Raw genomic sequence first — 16,969 nt, 5'->3', positions numbered from 1 at the left:
CGCTACAGACAAACATAGCCCATTTACTTTGTTGCAGACAATTCAGAGAAATTGGTTGACGTCGCACTCAAGAATGTTGCAGAATCTGCTTGACATTTTTTCATAAAAGTCCAACTTTATTTTTGAAAAAGTATGACTGGTTCTTTGCAAAATTACAATTATTGAAGTCATAAATGATTGTATTTTCAGAAAACTGTCTTTTTTAAATAATTGTGCAACTTTATTCTTGTACCTTTACATTTTTTTTCCTCATTTATGCATTTGTTTTCCTTTGTGAAGAAAAAGCTCTAGGAAAATGACATATGTGACAGGATGGAGATGAAGTCTAAACATGATCTATGCTCCCCCTGGCTATGTGCTTGTGTCCGCACTGACCTCCCCTCCACTGAAAGAGTCTAACCCAGTGATGACTGGACATTTCCAACAGCCTGATTTGCTGCTTTGTGCGACCCCCTCCAAAAAATAAAATTGTGCAACAATGAAATCTGGATGTCCCACTTCTGCGGTGAGTCCCTGCCATCTGCAGCATTCGTGAGCGATAAGGCATGTCATGACATGACCATGTTTGACCTGGCAACGCTTCAAGGTAGAATTCCTCGCATTAATTCATTGAGAGAAAAAATGATTTTTAATCGATCATTTTAACCAAGAAAATATTGGAAATCCTTGATGGCACCAGTATGGAGAGAATATGATGGGAATAAACTAGGCTATTTTTTCCATGCTTTATAACATTTTTAAGTCTGCAATTCTGTAGTGAAAACATTGACACAGAAAAGGATCTTTACATACAAGACAGACATTACAGTACAGACATTGGATCATGTAATGTTTAGACTAATCTTGGAATATAATCAATGCTGACTTATGAGAAATGTGATGACGTCTGCGTTTTGCCACACTCAGTGAGTCAGCTGTTGCTTCTACAATCAATAAAACCGGTACCATTCAAAGAAAGAGCGTTCTAAATTTAACTGTGTGCGCAGAGCAGGTTCAAACCAACAATAAGGGCGCGTGGGCGAAGCTCGTCTTTCCCACAGATTGGTATCTTTGACATTTACACGTTTAAAGCGAGCTAAACTTAAAAGTATATGATATACATTGGGGTTTAAATAGATATTGAATTAAATGTCAGTGAAAATGTTTTCTTCTTTAACAAGTTGGCGTCTATTGTTTACAAAAAGATGGAACAGCTCGAAGAATGAAGCCCGGCTTTTGTTTGAGAGCATACGGCACTGCTAGCTTACATGTGATGGAATTTAGCTAGGAGAGCTAACAAAAATCACAGCTGTGAAAGAAGATCCTAATTATTTTAGATTTTGCGTACAGTGACACGTGGCTACTGTAAAACGGTAGTGCTTCAAAGTCAGAAAGGGAAAAAATGACTGGACTGACGATGAAGGTTCAGCTTTGCGTCATTACAGCCACGCGGTCCAACTAGCGTTAGCATCCGGCAACAGGGCGAGACTCAGCCACGTTTGATAAAAAAAAAAATGAATGAAACAAATCTAAACACGACAGAGTGCCAACCTTGCCACTGGCAGTGCCACCGGAGACACCGATGAGGAAAGGCTGCCGGACACCGTTGGTATTCTCGCCATGGTCTTTAAGAAGAGTCTCGCTGTCCCCGGCCATGCTTGCAATGAGCTGTTAGAGCGGCTGTGCGTGGAAGATCATTGTGACGAAGCTCCTCCCACAACTCCACGCTACAGGAAAATTTTATTTTTTTTACAATTTTCATTTTTATGTAATGTAAATTATATATACATTTGTATTAATTTGTGCTAAATTAGAGTATAAGAAATTTAAAAAAAAATCCCAAAGCGTTTCTTAAAATTTCATGAGTGATTGACAGCTCCACTAGCAAATCGGCTTTTACGTTCCAATGGAATTCTGTGACGTATCCCTGCCCCCTCAGCTGCAGGTCTGAAAACTTATGTTATGCTCCGTTTTCTGAGTTTCTACCACAAACAGATGAAAACCTCTTAAAGATAAGGCGACTTTACGTAAGTTATGAACTTAAATATCTCCAGTTACAGGAAGAAAATGTAGTTGTTCTCATGTCAGTTCTTCACGTCTTACCTGTCATTCTTTAGGTTTGATACGGCTCGGATAAAACTAGCATGCTTCTTCAAAGGCTGGCTGCGTCCTCGCGAAGGCGGGCGGCAGTGCTTGTCACCTCGGCTGTACGGTGCCTGTCTTCGGGCTCGGTGACCATCACAGACCCCTTAAACTTCTGGGCTGGGAAGAGGAGGGCTGTTCAAAAGAAATGCAGCAAGGAGAATGTATATGAACCAGCAACAGGTAATGCACACTGTGACTCTTCTCTGCTAAATCTGGACTTTGACCATGACTGTCTTATGATCTTTAATTCGCCATGTTTTATGTCATAAATGCTTATGAAATGTGACTTTCTTGACCATTATAATTGAAATTTATACGAATAGATATACCGTATTTTCCGGACTATAAGTCGCGTTTTTTTTCATAGATTGAATGTCCCTGCGACTTATACTCCAGTGCGACTTATATACGAATTTTTAATGATGAGATATGGACCGTAAGTCTAGAGTGCCCTCTTATGGTGATCTATGCAATTACTTTATTTACTTCAGTTATTCAGACGTGACACAGAGGACGAAGAATTTAAGGGATTTAGTGATATGGAGTGAGATTGCGTACAATTAATTACAGTAAAGATACAAAGTTGATGAGTTCTTGAGGCTATAGTTAAATAAAACTGTTATGTTATATAAATGCTACACCTTTTTGTTTTTTTCATGATGCTAATATGTGAATATGTGTTGACACATATTCAGGCTGTTTTCTATTCACTTATGAATGTTATAACTTACCTTCCAGGATGATGTAATATCGTTTTTTTCAACCAGTTTGTAAAATAAATTACTTGAAAAAAATGCGACTTATACTCCAGTGCGACTTATATAGGGTTTTTTCTTCTTCATTATGCATTTTTTGGCCCCTGCGACTTATACTCCGGTGCGACTTATAGTCCGAAAAATACGGTACTTATTTGGGGGGGGGGAGCACTGTAGCCACAATGAGACCTAAGTCTGGGTTCCCATGGATTGTGCAGATCTACAAATCCATTTGTCTTTAAACCTTTAATAACAATATGCGTATATAAAAAGAGGAACTATATAAACTAATCATTGTTGTCTGTCTAAGTTTCCTTTACATTCTCCTTGTTTCCATTTGCAGGATGTGTTTTGTGCCATTTGGAGCTTTGTGGTGCTGATGAGGTCAATCAGGCTGTCAAGGCTGCCAAGTCAGCATTTGGCTACTGGAGCAAAATGTCTGGGATGGAGAGAGCGAGGGTCATGATCGATGCCGCCCACTTAATTGAGGTATGAAACAACAAAAACAAAACACACAAAACACACACACTTAAGCAGTGTAACTAGTTGTATTGTGGCATTGTTTTTACTTTTGTAGTCATGCTATGAGGACAGGCCGAGGTAATATTGCTTACTAAAGTATTTTGTATGATACTGCATAGAAGGAAAGCTGTTTCTTGTTCTAGTTTTGGGTCAGCTTGAATGCATTTGTTAGCATTTGCTGTGGTTTTACTTAGAGCAGGAGAGAGGAGATTGCTGAGATGGAGGTGGTCAACAATGGGAAGTCCATCACAGAAGCCCGCCTGGATGTGGATTCTGCAAGACTCTGCATAGAATATTATGCAGGAGTGGCCAGTACTCTGGCAGGTTGGCACAAAATGCATGTTCAGTTTACTTCAAATACTTCTTACATACTCTGCAACCAAAAGCAACAGAGCTGCTCCATTGTGGCTCTCTGGTTATTATTATTTTTTTTTTCAAAATAGTTTTGAAAAGTAACTGAAAAGTGATTAAGTAGTAAGGTAAAAGAAAAAACAAAGTCAAAACTTTAATCAACACTTCACTCCATAAGGTTCCTGACTGTAGTAGTAGTAATTCTCTACCAATCCTTCATAGTTCACCAAAGTTATATTAAAACACTGACAGATTTTTGAGTTCCGTGCGTTACAGGAAATCAGTTTGAGGTCAGAATTCATACTTAAGTTGCACTGGATTATAAGGGGGATTTTTTTTTAACAAATTCTAAGTGCACCTTTATACTGTAGGGGTCATTTAATTAGCTTTGATTGAATTTTATGCAGTAAGATTTACATATTTATAGTTGAGATGCACAATAAAAGGTAAAACAAACAGTTTTTTAGATTTCATCTGATATTACACTACCTACCACTAAATGTGCTGCAATGAGATGATCTTATGTGGCACAGGGTGTCTTTTATTTTGAAAGGAACAATAGTCATTCATATAGATCATAATGGTAAAAACACTGTGAACACAAACCGGTGTTTTGTATTTCTAAAAGGGGAAATTAGAGTTTGTGACTTCTACTGGGTTGTGGTCCATAAGAAATCGACCTGAATGGCTCTTAGGATGTTAAAGGTTGCAAACCCCTGTGCTAGACTTTTTTTGGCAACTTAAAATCCCTATTTTATAGTATGATTTAATATGAATAAATGTAAATAAAGTTACTAGAAAAAAAACTTATAATTTAAATTTAGATTGTATTGATTTTGTCTAAAATGGAACAAAGTTCCCCAGAATGAACAGTTATATTTTAATTATATAACGAAACGTCTGTTTGAAGAAAAAAAAAATCAAATAATAAAACACCCACTTTTATGAGTAACTCAGAACAGCACTTATTAGTTAATAGAGGCTAGATTTTGTAAAATATGTTTTGGTTTTAATAAATTATGTTATTTATGCATGTACATTTATGGACATAAAAGTTTGCTGAGGGAGTATTTACTTCTTTACTAATACTAATACAATCAAATCAATTTTGTTGCTTTTTTGGCCTGTCCAGGACTGAAAAACATTTAAAGCCACATGGCTTTAATATTTTTTAAGTAATAAGAAAAAGCATTTCTATAAATGTATATTTTCTAAAACTTAGACTGCTATTTAAAGAGTATTCCTTGAAATTATGTGTGGTAGTTTTAATAAAAGGGGAAGTTGTTTAACCTATTTGAGTAAAAATATTTAAATAGGAGCTGCAACACAGCTAAAAGAAAAGTATAAATCCAAAAGTGAATACTAATACTTATAGTGAAGTGAAAACTGAAGGACGTGACAGTTAAAGAACCAATGTCCCAACATGGGTGTTTATGCCAACTTAATCCACAAGAACCTAACTGGTGGTTTCAATTTGTTCATCCGACCTTTGTCGACCTCTTTTTTTAAGGCCAGCATGTCCAGTTGGCTGGAGGATCCTTCGCCTACACCCGCAGGGAGCCCCTGGGAGTGTGTGCTGGCATTGGGGCTTGGAATTACCCCTTTCAGATCGTTGCATGGAAGTCGGCTCCAGCCCTGGCCTGTGGTGAGGAGGACTCTCCTGTCACTGGAAATAATCAAACATTTTTGAAATGAGTACATATTAAAGACAGACTCCAATTGGACAGTCTTTTGGTTGATTTCAATATAGGTCTTTTATTTATGATTATGTTATTTTTTTAGCCAAAATTTAAAAAAAAAAAAAGTCATTTTCTAGGACATAATTTCTGTGGAGCAGCAGTTCTGGGGGCTTTCCAGCGTGTTTTCTAAGTAACAAATATGATCTTTTTGCTACAACATATCTTTGTCTACTCCTGATTTGCAACAATTTGAATGAAGGAATACTCAGAACTGCAATTTTGAGCTTCATTTTCTTTGTATGTCCTCAAAAACACAATTTTCACCAGAGTGGGGCTTGAATGAATTTGGCTGCAATGAGCTCATACTAAGAAATGTGAAAACTTGCCTGTAGATGGCGCTCAAGGACATTTCTCTTGTTTTGGCAGACTTCATTCAAATGAGTCAAACAGTTATCATGTGTTCCAGGTAACTCCATGGTCTTTAAGCCATCACCGGTGACACCTGTGACGGCGGTCTTACTGGCAGAGATCTACGCACAGGCCGGCGCTCCGGAGGGGCTGTTCAACGTGGTCCAGGGTGGTCAGGAGACTGGCACCCTGCTCTGCCACCACCCTGATATAGCCAAAGTGTCTTTCACCGGGAGCGTGCCCACAGGACAGAAGGTCACAGACGACAAACCTAGAAAGAAACATTCTATGTTATTGAGTTCTGTGTGTTCTGAATGTTCTCACGTGTGAATCAGATCATGGAGATGGCATCTAAAGGGATCAAACCTGTGACACTGGAGCTCGGGGGGAAATCCCCTCTGATCATCTTTGAGGACAGTGATGTGGAGAATGCTGTGAGGGGGGCGCTCATGGCCAACTTCCTCTCTCAAGGCCAGGTGAGGCCAAGTCTCCTGGTTTGGATTATAACTATGAAATGGATTCATCAGCATTTTTCCGTTTGTTTCAAAGGTCTGCAGCAACGGGACAAGGGTTTTCGTGCAGAAGGATATCCTGCCTGAGTTTATGGAGGAGGTGGTGAAAAGGACTCAAGCCATCTCCATAGGAGACCCTCTGTTAGAGAGCACCAGAATGGGAGCGCTGGTCAGCAGACCCCATCTAGACAAAGTCTTATCCTATGTTGAGCAAGCAAAGAAAGAGGTAACAGAATTTCTACAATTAGGAATCTGTTTGCTTTCGACCCTGATGTTCATTTGCTGTTAGGGAGCCACGGTGTTGTGCGGAGGAGAACCTTTCGTCCCATCAGATCCCAAACTCAAAGGCGGTTACTACATGAGTCCATGTGTTCTTGGTAGGTCGTACTTCTTTTTAAGCATTCGAGTTTCCCCATTATTTCTTTACAAAGATCCCCGTCTGTCGTACATCACTTAGGGAACTGCACGGATGAAATGACCTGCGTGAAGGAGGAAATCTTCGGTCCTGTCATGTCTGTGCTGTCCTTCGAAACAGAAGAGGAGGTGCTGCAGAGAGCCAACGACACGGCACTGGGACTGGCTGCAGGCGTCTTCACCAGGTTGGTTTGTCAGAGACGGCTGCAGCTGACTGACGAATGTGCAGCAGCATCCATGACTGTTTACATGCATGCCTGAATAAAGTATGCTCAACAAAACTCACAGGTTGACAAAAACATGGAATTTGCCAATGTGCTGCATTCCATCAACTGATGCATATGGATTCAGAAATAAAGACGAGAATATTTGTTTAATTCCAAATAGGAGCTCATTCTTGATGGTCTTTAGGAAGTTTGGTGAATGAGTAAACATGTCCACAATTCTTACCCTTTATCTGCTCCAACCAGGGATGTGAGGCGAGCCCACCGAGTGGTCGAGCAGCTAAAGGCCGGCTCCTGTTTCATCAACAACTACAACGTCACTCCTGTGGAGGTGCCGTTTGGAGGCTTCAAAATGTCAGGTAAAAAAACTCTGCATTTTCATAAGTCCCGTGTTATAGAATGAAAACAAAGATCTACTTATCCCAATTGAAGATTTATGTGGATTTAGGAAAATGAACACATTGATTTATAATGGTCTACAGCCAATCAGGATGCAGAACACATTGCAGTGTAAAATAAATGCCAAAAGATGTGGAAAAAACATGCACAACTACCCAAAAAAATATATATGGTAACGCTCAATCCTTTGCTTTTATAAATCCTTTTTGAGAATGTTTCCCAATAAGTTTGCATTAATGACTTTTTGACTAATGCACTTGAAGTGTAAAAAGTACTAACATGTTTGATGCTGTTGTTTCTGCTTTCTAATCTTTGCATTGCGCAGGAATAGGACGGGAGAACGGCCAGGTGACGATTGAGTTCTACTCCCAAATGAAGACGGTGTTTGTGGAGATGGGAGATGTAGACAGCCTGTTCTAGAGCAGAAGCTGCAGCTTCTAATCAGAGACTCAAACTGATGATCTGAGCCAGTCTACCATGTTTAAAGAGCCTCCACTGTGGACTATCACGAAGAAAGAAACTATGATTGATGAAGTGCATTTGGAAATCGAATTTTTTATGATTTTTTTATGATAGACAAGACTGATTTTTTTAAGCTGATGTTTCATTGAAGCAATATCTGATGAACTAAATGAATGACTAGTTTAGTATCAACTGAAGGATGCCTGATTTTTGATAATTTATTATGAATGAGACTTTCGTAGAATGTTGATCTTTGCAATAATCTTTATTTCTGAAACTCGTCACCTGAACTAGTTTAAACATAAAGCAAACAAATGAACTTAAACTCATGTTTTTTTTTTTTTTACCAAACAGTGCCAAAACACTACAAACCTGACATGAACTGTGTTTGTAAGCATCACAATAAAATGCTAATGAAACTCCGGCACTTGTCTGGTGGTCTAAACTCGTCGTTTCTTCGTCGCCAGAGTTTTGGTTGCTGCTCTTCTCTGAGAAAACAGAAAAATAAAATAAATGTATTTCCTGCATACTTGACTAAAACGGCAATACATGAGGAACTCCACCATGATGTGTTTATCTGTTTTGTCTACAAAACTCATGATAGGATTGTACCTTTTGAAGAGGTCTCGCAGGTTTCTTGAACTGTGCTGACTCTTCAAAGGAGATGTGGAGAGTAAATACTAAACAGTATACAAACAGACAGTTTTTTTGTTGTTTTTTTTAAGCAGCCTTACCGTCCTCAGAAGGAAAATCCCCCTCGGTGTCGATTTTCTTGGAAGAAGCCTTAAAAAAAAGCAAACTGTCAGATCTGGGATCATGTGCTTGTGCGGCCTCTTCACACCAGCCCTTCTGAGCTTACCTTCTTTTCCTCATCCACAGAAACTGGCTTACTCTCCTTCAGGTAATCTCTTCTTTGAAGCTTCTCCACCTGGCTTTGCTCCACAGACACTTGGACTCTCAAAGCGTGATAAGATGTGTGCACCTCGCCCACCTTGAAGTGCACAGGCATTCCTTCAAACCACAGGTGATCGTACACCCCCTCCTTGAAGCCTGGAGGTTGATAGTCTGCAGGAGTGACTTTGGAAGTAAAACAGAGCAGGAAAATATAAAATCTACTTAAAATGTAAAACCCAAAACAAAGAGCCCCAAAGTCCCTCACTGTCGTCGTAGTAGTAGAGCTTCATGGTGAGGTAGACTTTGTTAGGAAGGGCATCCAAGTTCTGCATGAGCAGGAAGAGCTTCCTGATGAGCAGCACCGAGGCTTGCTTGGTGTTTTCAAGCGTCACCTGCATTTCCACATTTTTGTTCCTGCCATTGAACAGAACTTCATTCAACACAGAGTGAGTCAACACATGAAAGGTGCAAATACGTTCACAATCCAAACCTGAGAATGTCCATTTCTGGTCCTTTTTCAGTGTATCTGAAGTTGAACTGATAGGCCTCGATGATGCACTGTAATGTAAAACAAATGTAATGTATTTATTTATTAACATTAATTTAAAAAATGAGATATTCAGAGCTTACTCACGTTAGGATTTTCAGGATCGGTGTACACCTGGATTAGAACGAGCTATCAGCTTTGGCTGTAGATTTTTTTTTAACAAGTTGTGTCTTTGCATGTACTTACCCCAATGGATATAACCTGCAGCTGGTAACGTGAAAACATTTAACAATATTAAGAGCTTACACTCATAACAGAAATATCACACTGGCAAAAAAAGAGGTGCACTCAGGTAATGACTTACATACTGTTTCTCCAGTGCATCAAAGGATCCCATCAACCTAAAAAAAACATTTTAGGGAAGAAAAATCAAGTTAAGAATTTACCATCTAAGTTTGGGAGCTACAAGCTCTTCTAGCAACCAAATAAAACTTTATTTTGGTTCAAGGTGTAAATTATTTTCACCACTTCACAACTTTACTAGCGCCTGGGGTGTTTCCGTTTTCATGCAAGACTTTGATGCACATGTCTGCCAAAGAGAAGAAAAGAATGCAAATCAAGTTTTTACTGTTTAAGTAAAACCCCCTAAAAATCCACAACAGCAAATCAATATTGATTAAAACATTTTCTAGATTTTTTTTTCTCTCACTGACTTCATATTATTGGCTAGTGTACTCACCTGCCAGATATCTAGATCTGTAGGCATATTCAGGGAAAATCCCTCTAAGATAGGTGATGGAGGACACAGCCACAGCAATCATCCTCTTGACAAATATCAGAGATTCTTTCTTGGTTTTCAGCTCGTTCAGGAACAACCCTGGCCACTTAAAATGTATATTTAAAAAAGAATAAAATAAATAAAAAGGCACATGGTTTTAAAGAGAAAGCACCAAAGTTGTATACTTTGAGGATACTGTTAAATACTTATACTACCAGTTAATATGAACGAAAATAGAAAAGTCATTTGATTCATAAATATAAAATAATAGTATTAAAATTAAAAAGTTCAAACCTCTGACGTTTTCTCCTTGTTTCTCACGCAGACCTTCCCAGACGTCATTTTTTCTTGCTAACAGCTAGTTAGCTAAACCTAAACGTTAGCAAAAGAATGCGCATTAATATCTCTCAACGCACAAGCTGTAGTTTTAGTGATAACTGTGTTATAATTACATAAAACTTTACCTGATAAGTATAGATATTTTCGGATTCTAAACACTATTGAGATGTTAAAGTGAAATTAGCTGCGGTTGAAATAGCTAGCCATTGGGGAAAAAATAGCTAATGAGGTTGCGTCATCATCTTCCCGCGCGGAAAGTTTACGTGATTATTTTATGGCTGCTATTTATGTTGAGCGTTTTTTTTTAATTAAGTTTTTAAGCTTTGATAATAAAAGTATAGAACATTTTATTTCTTGACTTTTTAATTAATTGTTAGTAATTAAAGGTAATAAGTCTTTACTTATAACTGTATTATCTAATGCAGAGTAAGAAAGATTTCTCCTAATTTTGGGGGATTTATCACTGAATTTCAATTTTGTGACACTCAATATTCATATTCCCAACGCTACAATACAGGGGCACGCTATACTTCCCTGTTTGATAAGTAATCTTTTCTGTTAATTTTTGCCATTTGTTAACCTACTTCTTATTCACTTGCTGTATTATTTTTATGGGATGCACCGCCAAAATTGTCCTTTTTTTAAATCTATACAGTAAAATAAATAGTGTAGGATGTTTTATTTATTAAGCTAAGACCAAATAAGAATTAGTTTCATTTGTCTTTTTACATACATGCTCATTTTTATTTCTAGTTGCCAGCTAAATGTATTACTTGTCAAGTTTCATTAAATTAATCCTTGAGAGCAGGAGGATATTTTATTATGGCCCACAGCATCAGGTACTGATGGCAAGGACCATATTATTTTGCTTAGATTTGGTTTAATAAAGTGTTATCACATTTTTTGGTTTGATATGGATGTTTCCACTGATGCCAGTTTAAATTATAGCATCATGTAGACATTCAAAATAATGAATTGCTTTTTTATATATATATTTACATATTTTTTTTTTTTATCTTTAATACCTTTTAAAAAGTGAGTGACATATTTCTTACAATGAGTTGATTTGTTCTTTATTAAGATACTCTTACACTTAGAAAAACATAACAGTTCATACAGGTCAATTTCAATGACAATGGCTGTAGGAATATTTGTGTAACAATAATAAGGACTTGCAGAACAGCAAACATTTAAGTGTCAGTCTGAATGTAGTTCTTTGTAATACAGGACAAATCAAACATCTAAACTTTGGTCCAAGTACAGCGTTAACCACATAGACAAGAGACCTTTTCAAAACAGGCACAGTGGAAACCTACACATTGTGCTAAATACTATTTCAAAATACAGCTCCTACAGCACACTAAAGTCTTGTCTTCATTACTGTTTGGAGAAAAAGTCTTTGCTCTTCTGGACATCCGGTTTGATAGTGTCACTTCCTGGTTTCCAGCCAGCTGGACAGACTGAAAAGATAAGACTGATGAGCTGTAGATTCTACTATTACAAGGTGACAGTAAAATAAAAATACAAAGGTTTTTCTATAATGCAAAGTAATTTTTAATTGCAAAGTATATGTTCATTTTCTTTAAATATTTGTTTCAATATAAATATAATTATTAAAAGCCATCAAGGTGGAGACTGTAGTGACATCATACCTTCTCCATGCTTGTCAGTAAACTGAAACGCTTGAACCAAACGCAGGGTCTCCTCAACCGAGCGTCCAACTGGCAGGTCGTTGATGGTGATTTGCCTCAGGACCCCCTTGTCGTCAATGATGAACAGACCTCTAAAATTATGCAGGAAAAAAAAATGCAGCCTTTAATCAAAATGAAGGGTCTCCGTTAGGTATGTGCACAAACAAACCTGACAGTTGCATCACCTGTAAGCAATGCCTTCATCTTCCTTCAGGACCCCATAATCTGTGGAGATGGTGCGGCGCGTGTCAGACACCAGGGGAATCTTCATTGTTCCCAGACCGCCCTGTTTCCGTGGTGTGTTTGTCCTTTCAAATTAAAATATTTCAATGAGTTGAAAAAAGTTAAAGGGCAAATTATTATGTTTAAAGAAAAATCTTGAAATACCATGCAAAGTGAGAGAAATGAGAGTCCACAGAGGCAGCGATGACTTCACATCCGATCTTCCTGAAGTCATCAGCAGCGTCGCTGAAGGCAATGATCTCAGTGGGACACACAAATGTGAAGTCCAGCGGGTAGAAGAAAAAAACTACATACTTTCCTGTTTGAAAAGAGTGAAACAGGAAAAACAGTAAGTAAGGTATTAGCACTCTTGCACAGTGTTAATTATTGTTTTGCAAGATGGGGACTTTTACCTCTATAATCTGACAGCTTCAGGTCCTTGAATTGGCCGTCAGGCATAACAGCTTTAGCTGTAAAGTCTGGAGCCAAGCTTCCAATCTTTGCGTTTCCTGCTGACATGTTTCTCTTTACTGAAATACAGAAGGAGGAAGTAAATCAGAAAAACCTTCCTCTTTTACCAGCAAAAGAATCAATCTGTGCACCTGTGGAAGAGGAAATACTACTAGGAGTAGTAGTAGTTTTACTCATTTAAATGTAACGTATAATCATCTAGATATCTACATTTAATAGAATGCAAAGAAAACACGATACAGAAGTCAAAATTGTAAGACAAACAACAAACTGGTTGTGAATGGAAGTGGGGGGTTTTCAAAATAAAAGCGTCAAGAAGAGAAAATGATTGATGCTTCGACAAAGGAAAATAAGAAACACATTTGGAATGTTATTTAGACAGTATGCACTTAAACTAGCAATTATTACAGCTTAACGGGCACCTCTTTTTGTTATGCTCTACTTTTACGGAAAGATCACCGCGTTTTGGGGAACTTGGTAAATCGAGAGGTTTGCACAGCCTCGCAGCGCTCAAAACAAGTTAAGTGGACAAAATGCTTGAAATCCAAAATCATTAAAGCTGTGGGTTTATTTTTTTAAGTTATGATAAAATTCTTTATCATTTCATTGTCCTTATTAGGTTTTCACATCAACTCTCAAGCGGAAGCAGANNNNAAAAAAAAAAAAAAAAAAAAACTCACGTTTTTTTCTTTTTTTAAGAAAGCGTAACTACCTATCCAGGAAACACGCATTAAAAACCCAAAGTAACAGAGTAAAAATAAACAAAAGATGAAAGTATTTCAGTACTCACGTCTCAGAGGATGTCACCACACCAACGGTCAGAAAGCGCACAGGCTCCAGCACTTCATCTGGAGATTTTATAAAGCGCGGCAAATCTCGCGATACCATCGACCGAACGAGAACAAAGCCCTTCCTTTTTCTTTCCTCAAGAAATGAAGGACTCAGCATGACTCTGCACTTTTTAACTGCTGGTTCATTGAGGGGAAGGATGTGGCAGATGACAATTTTTCCCCAAAGATTTCTATATAAAGAAGCCACTAATTTGTCTAAAATAAAGAAAGCTTTAGGTTTTTTTCAGTAATTCTCATGACTTTTGTCAAGTGGTCTAAAATTAGACCAGCATGCACACTTCATTTATCCATATCTATATATATTTAACTCTTCCTCTCCTTTTTTCCTGCTTTGGCCATGCTCTTTATAAAACCCTCACAGTTTGGAAAATTCTTGCCACGTCATTTATTTTCTTAAGAAGTTTCTGGGAAATCTCACTCCCTTTCTTCAAACAGTTTATTGCAACACTGTGTGCTTATCCATATTGCTGGCAAAGTCATTTATCTTTTTCATTTCCTGCTTTCCTCTCCTGTGTAATATTTACTCGAAGGAACAGGAACAGAGCACATAATCTACACACAGAAAGAAGCGTCTTGTGGATGGTCCTGATTTTCCTAAGATCATTACTTAAATAAAAAGCCTTAATATGATTAAATAAAAGAAAAAACAAATGTCTTCTCTTTTTTTAAAAAAAAAAGGAAATAGCTCCAGTAAAAACCAAAATGGTTGCAAATCATTGTCAAATGACAACCTTGTGTCTGCATCTTTATTTAGACACCTTACTTTTAGTGATTTTGTAACACCTAGAATAATGATACTTGTGCAAATGCTCACGTTCATCTGTTTTGCCTTAAGGCAGATCTCAAAAACTGTTTACAGATCCCATGATTGATATTTACCACACCTCGAAAGAGAAGAAAAAAGCAATAGTGTAAATAAAGTGTAAATAAATTGTTCTGTTTATTTGATCTGTCATGGCTGAAGCCCTCCACCTTCAGCTGTAATCAATCTGCATCTTTGCAGGCTGTTGCCATAGCGCCACTTCAAGCACCAGATGAGAGGGCAACACACAAAACCCCTCCTTTAGAAGCACCACTCTGAGCCCGTGATCAAACGCTGTCCTGCATTCATTCATCCCCTTTCTCATAATATCTGCATAATGCGAGCGTGTGCTTCTCTACATCGATCGTATACGTTTGAGGGACTCTTGTGAGGCCATCATTCTGGTTTCATTTAGCTGTGTGGTTTCAAAACACAATTTTCCACAGATGTGAAGGTGGACTGAAATGCTGAAAATGTATATTTTAAACTAGCATATCTACAAGCAGGTGAACTGCTACTACCAAATGATTGAAATCACTGTCATTTTGGTGTAAACCTTTTATCAGCTTATCAGAAATTGTGTTGAAACAGCCAAAAAATATGAATTCTGGTCCAAAATTAGGAGCAACAAGTTTCCATTGTGTTATTTCTACAAATCACCCCTTTTTTGTGTATGGTTTCATGTCTTCAAAACATAATTTGAAAACAATGAAGTTGGTTTGATTTGAGATTTACAATCTATCCATAAGTAAACACAAAACTGGTACATTTTTATTAGAATATTAGTTGATTTTGTTTTAAAAAAAAAATAAAAAAAATAATGTATTTTAAAGCTAATGTGAATGCAGAGTGATTTGAAAATATAACTGTTTACTAGGTCTCCAAACCTGATGATTTAAAGAAAACAAAACCACTCCACTGTCTATTGTGTTTTTAATTTAAAAAAAAAAAAAATCACCAATTTCTCTGCATCAGATAACTTTTTTAAACACACTTTTTACCCCGATCTTAAATGTAGATCCTTACATCCAGTGCAGAGTAGGTTTTTCCAGGTATTTATATCTGATAAAGCAAAATGTTTAATGAGGAAATAGCAGGGGAACAGGGGAGATGAACAGCAGGAGGTTGATTGGGTGCCAGGTTGAGTCTAGTCTTTTCAAGGCGGTGACACAAAGGAATCAGCAGGACCAGAGACTCAGAGGAAACAAGGACATGATTGTAGCCTGCAGAACACACGAGCAAGCACAAGTTAATAAGCAATCTAGAGTCAAAATATGCACGGGTGTTAGGTCAAGCTCTGTTCTCAGCAAGTTAGCTGAGTTAAGGTGGAGAATTTTATTATTATTATTATTTTTTGTACTGTATGTATTTCCTCACATTTGGCATAAATCCCAGTGATATATGCAAAAATGCATAAACATAAAGTAGCAGGTTTTACCCATACCTCAAAGCTTTTATAGAAGCTTTGAGATTTTTACCATAAGGAATCCTGTTGAAAATAGAACATTACTGATAAACTCATAGTAAAAGCTGCATTTTCACAACTCATACCACATGTATTCAAATGCTGGTGAAGAAGACTGTAGTGTACTCTGTGTTTCAATTAGTTCATCCCACTGCCTATTTTATATTATTTTATTTTATTTTACTTTATTTTATTTTATTTTATTTTATTTTATTTTATTTTATTTTAATTTATTTTATTTTATTTTATTTTATTTTGTTTTATTATTAATAAAGAAATGAAAAGAAAGTGGAAATACAATATTTGAGAGACAAAACTCTAAAGGTATGATAATTACTTTATGAATAAAATGTGAATGAAATAACCCCAGATTATAAATATGTTTCACATTAATTCCAGTTATTTCTAGGGGCTAAATCCTGCCCATGTTCTTGATATTCATATTAACATTATTGTAGATTTTGTGAAATTTCTATAATAAAGGTTCATATCAAATGATTGAATGACTATTTTCTCATGAAGTGGACATTGAATGGATAAAGTCAGAAAAGTCGAGACAACTTTTTTTTGGTCAAGTTGAAATTTCAGAAAGTGTGTTGTCCTCCTGTCTACCAGTAGGGGGCGCCGCTGGCTGCGCTATTAAAAGATTGATGTGAAATCATTGTCAAAGTGACAGTTTTCACTTTATGTAGTCAAATCTCCAATATTTGTCTAAAGGGTGAATTAATCGATTAAAAAATGAGATAATTAATGAGATTGCATTAGATTGTATGATTTACTTTGTGTTGCACCTTTAAGAAAACTCCCGCGCCTCTCCACAAGACCGGAAGTCAACGGGGAAGCGTAGGATTATTTCGCGCCAAATTGAAACAGCAGCATTCCTTTTCAGCGGCGCGCGAGGAGCAGTTCGGAGTCTTTCTTTTACCTTATCTGCGAGCATTTCCGAAGGTACGAACATGTTTTTACACGTGCTAGCTGTGTTTTCTCAGCCGATTCATGGCGGGAAAAGTTTTGAAAGTAATTTTTTCCCTTCCCATTCAGACCACATGGAGGAGGCCAATAAACTAATCGGCGCTGGGAAGAAGTTCCTGGTGATGGGGAAAGCTGTGGAGGCGGTGA

General features: G+C 37.3%; 5 protein-coding genes across 7 annotated transcripts in view; 2 read left to right on the top strand and 3 right to left on the bottom strand.

The window, feature by feature from the left end:
• uck2b (uridine-cytidine kinase 2b) overlaps positions 1–1,701 on the bottom strand; it is a gene marked incomplete in the record, with an annotated part of 5,820 nt that extends 4,119 nt beyond the window's left edge. Inside the window, 1 exon segment of the mRNA XM_024273516.1 lies at positions 1,531–1,701. Within this exon segment, the coding sequence (XP_024129284.1) occupies positions 1,531–1,635 (105 nt within the window).
• A 130-nt stretch (positions 1,702–1,831) lies between these two features.
• aldh9a1b (aldehyde dehydrogenase 9 family, member A1b) lies at positions 1,832–8,273 on the top strand. The gene is made up of 12 exons (XM_024273513.2): positions 1,832–2,006; positions 2,097–2,304; positions 3,223–3,368; positions 3,596–3,725; positions 5,263–5,397; positions 5,898–6,094; positions 6,175–6,315; positions 6,389–6,577; positions 6,641–6,728; positions 6,809–6,950; positions 7,236–7,348; positions 7,714–8,273. The coding sequence occupies exons 2-12, from the start codon at positions 2,124–2,126 to the stop codon at positions 7,806–7,808; spliced, it is 1,557 nt and encodes a 518-aa protein (XP_024129281.1). The 5' UTR covers positions 1,832–2,006; positions 2,097–2,123; the 3' UTR covers positions 7,809–8,273.
• zte38 (zebrafish testis-expressed 38) lies at positions 8,097–10,629 on the bottom strand. Its single transcript, XM_024273514.2, has 13 exons — positions 10,474–10,629; positions 10,304–10,381; positions 9,971–10,115; positions 9,757–9,820; positions 9,596–9,632; positions 9,478–9,498; positions 9,379–9,405; positions 9,235–9,302; positions 9,010–9,158; positions 8,710–8,927; positions 8,585–8,633; positions 8,463–8,503; positions 8,097–8,338 (listed from the first exon to the last, which is right to left on the bottom strand). The coding sequence occupies exons 2-13, from the start codon at positions 10,349–10,351 to the stop codon at positions 8,291–8,293; spliced, it is 915 nt and encodes a 304-aa protein (XP_024129282.1). The 5' UTR covers positions 10,352–10,381; positions 10,474–10,629; the 3' UTR covers positions 8,097–8,290.
• A 770-nt stretch (positions 10,630–11,399) lies between these two features.
• Positions 11,400–13,668, bottom strand: prdx1 (peroxiredoxin 1). Its single transcript, XM_024273517.2, has 6 exons — positions 13,523–13,668; positions 12,675–12,791; positions 12,427–12,580; positions 12,225–12,347; positions 12,001–12,131; positions 11,400–11,808 (listed from the first exon to the last, which is right to left on the bottom strand). The coding sequence occupies exons 2-6, from the start codon at positions 12,778–12,780 to the stop codon at positions 11,726–11,728; spliced, it is 597 nt and encodes a 198-aa protein (XP_024129285.1). The 5' UTR covers positions 12,781–12,791; positions 13,523–13,668; the 3' UTR covers positions 11,400–11,725.
• A 2,978-nt stretch (positions 13,669–16,646) lies between these two features.
• LOC112147257 (histone-binding protein N1/N2) overlaps positions 16,647–16,969 on the top strand; it is a 4,528-nt gene continuing 4,205 nt past the window's right edge. Inside the window, exons 1-2 of one of the 3 annotated variants that reach the window (XM_036216204.1) lie at positions 16,647–16,798; positions 16,892–16,962. In XM_036216204.1, coding sequence (XP_036072097.1) covers positions 16,897–16,962 — 66 coding nt within the window. In that variant the 5' untranslated portion in view covers positions 16,647–16,798; positions 16,892–16,896. The remainder of the gene's footprint in view (positions 16,799–16,891; positions 16,963–16,969) is intronic. The other 2 variants (XM_024273512.1, XM_024273511.2) reach the window with 2 other exon arrangements.

The sequence above is a fragment of the Oryzias melastigma genome, linkage group LG17 (genome assembly GCF_002922805.2).
Source record: "Oryzias melastigma strain HK-1 linkage group LG17, ASM292280v2, whole genome shotgun sequence".
NCBI classification, from domain to species: domain Eukaryota; kingdom Metazoa; phylum Chordata; class Actinopteri; order Beloniformes; family Adrianichthyidae; genus Oryzias; species Oryzias melastigma.
The sequence above is the reverse complement of the archived record's forward strand: the minus strand, read 5'-3'. Positions and strand labels throughout refer to the sequence as shown.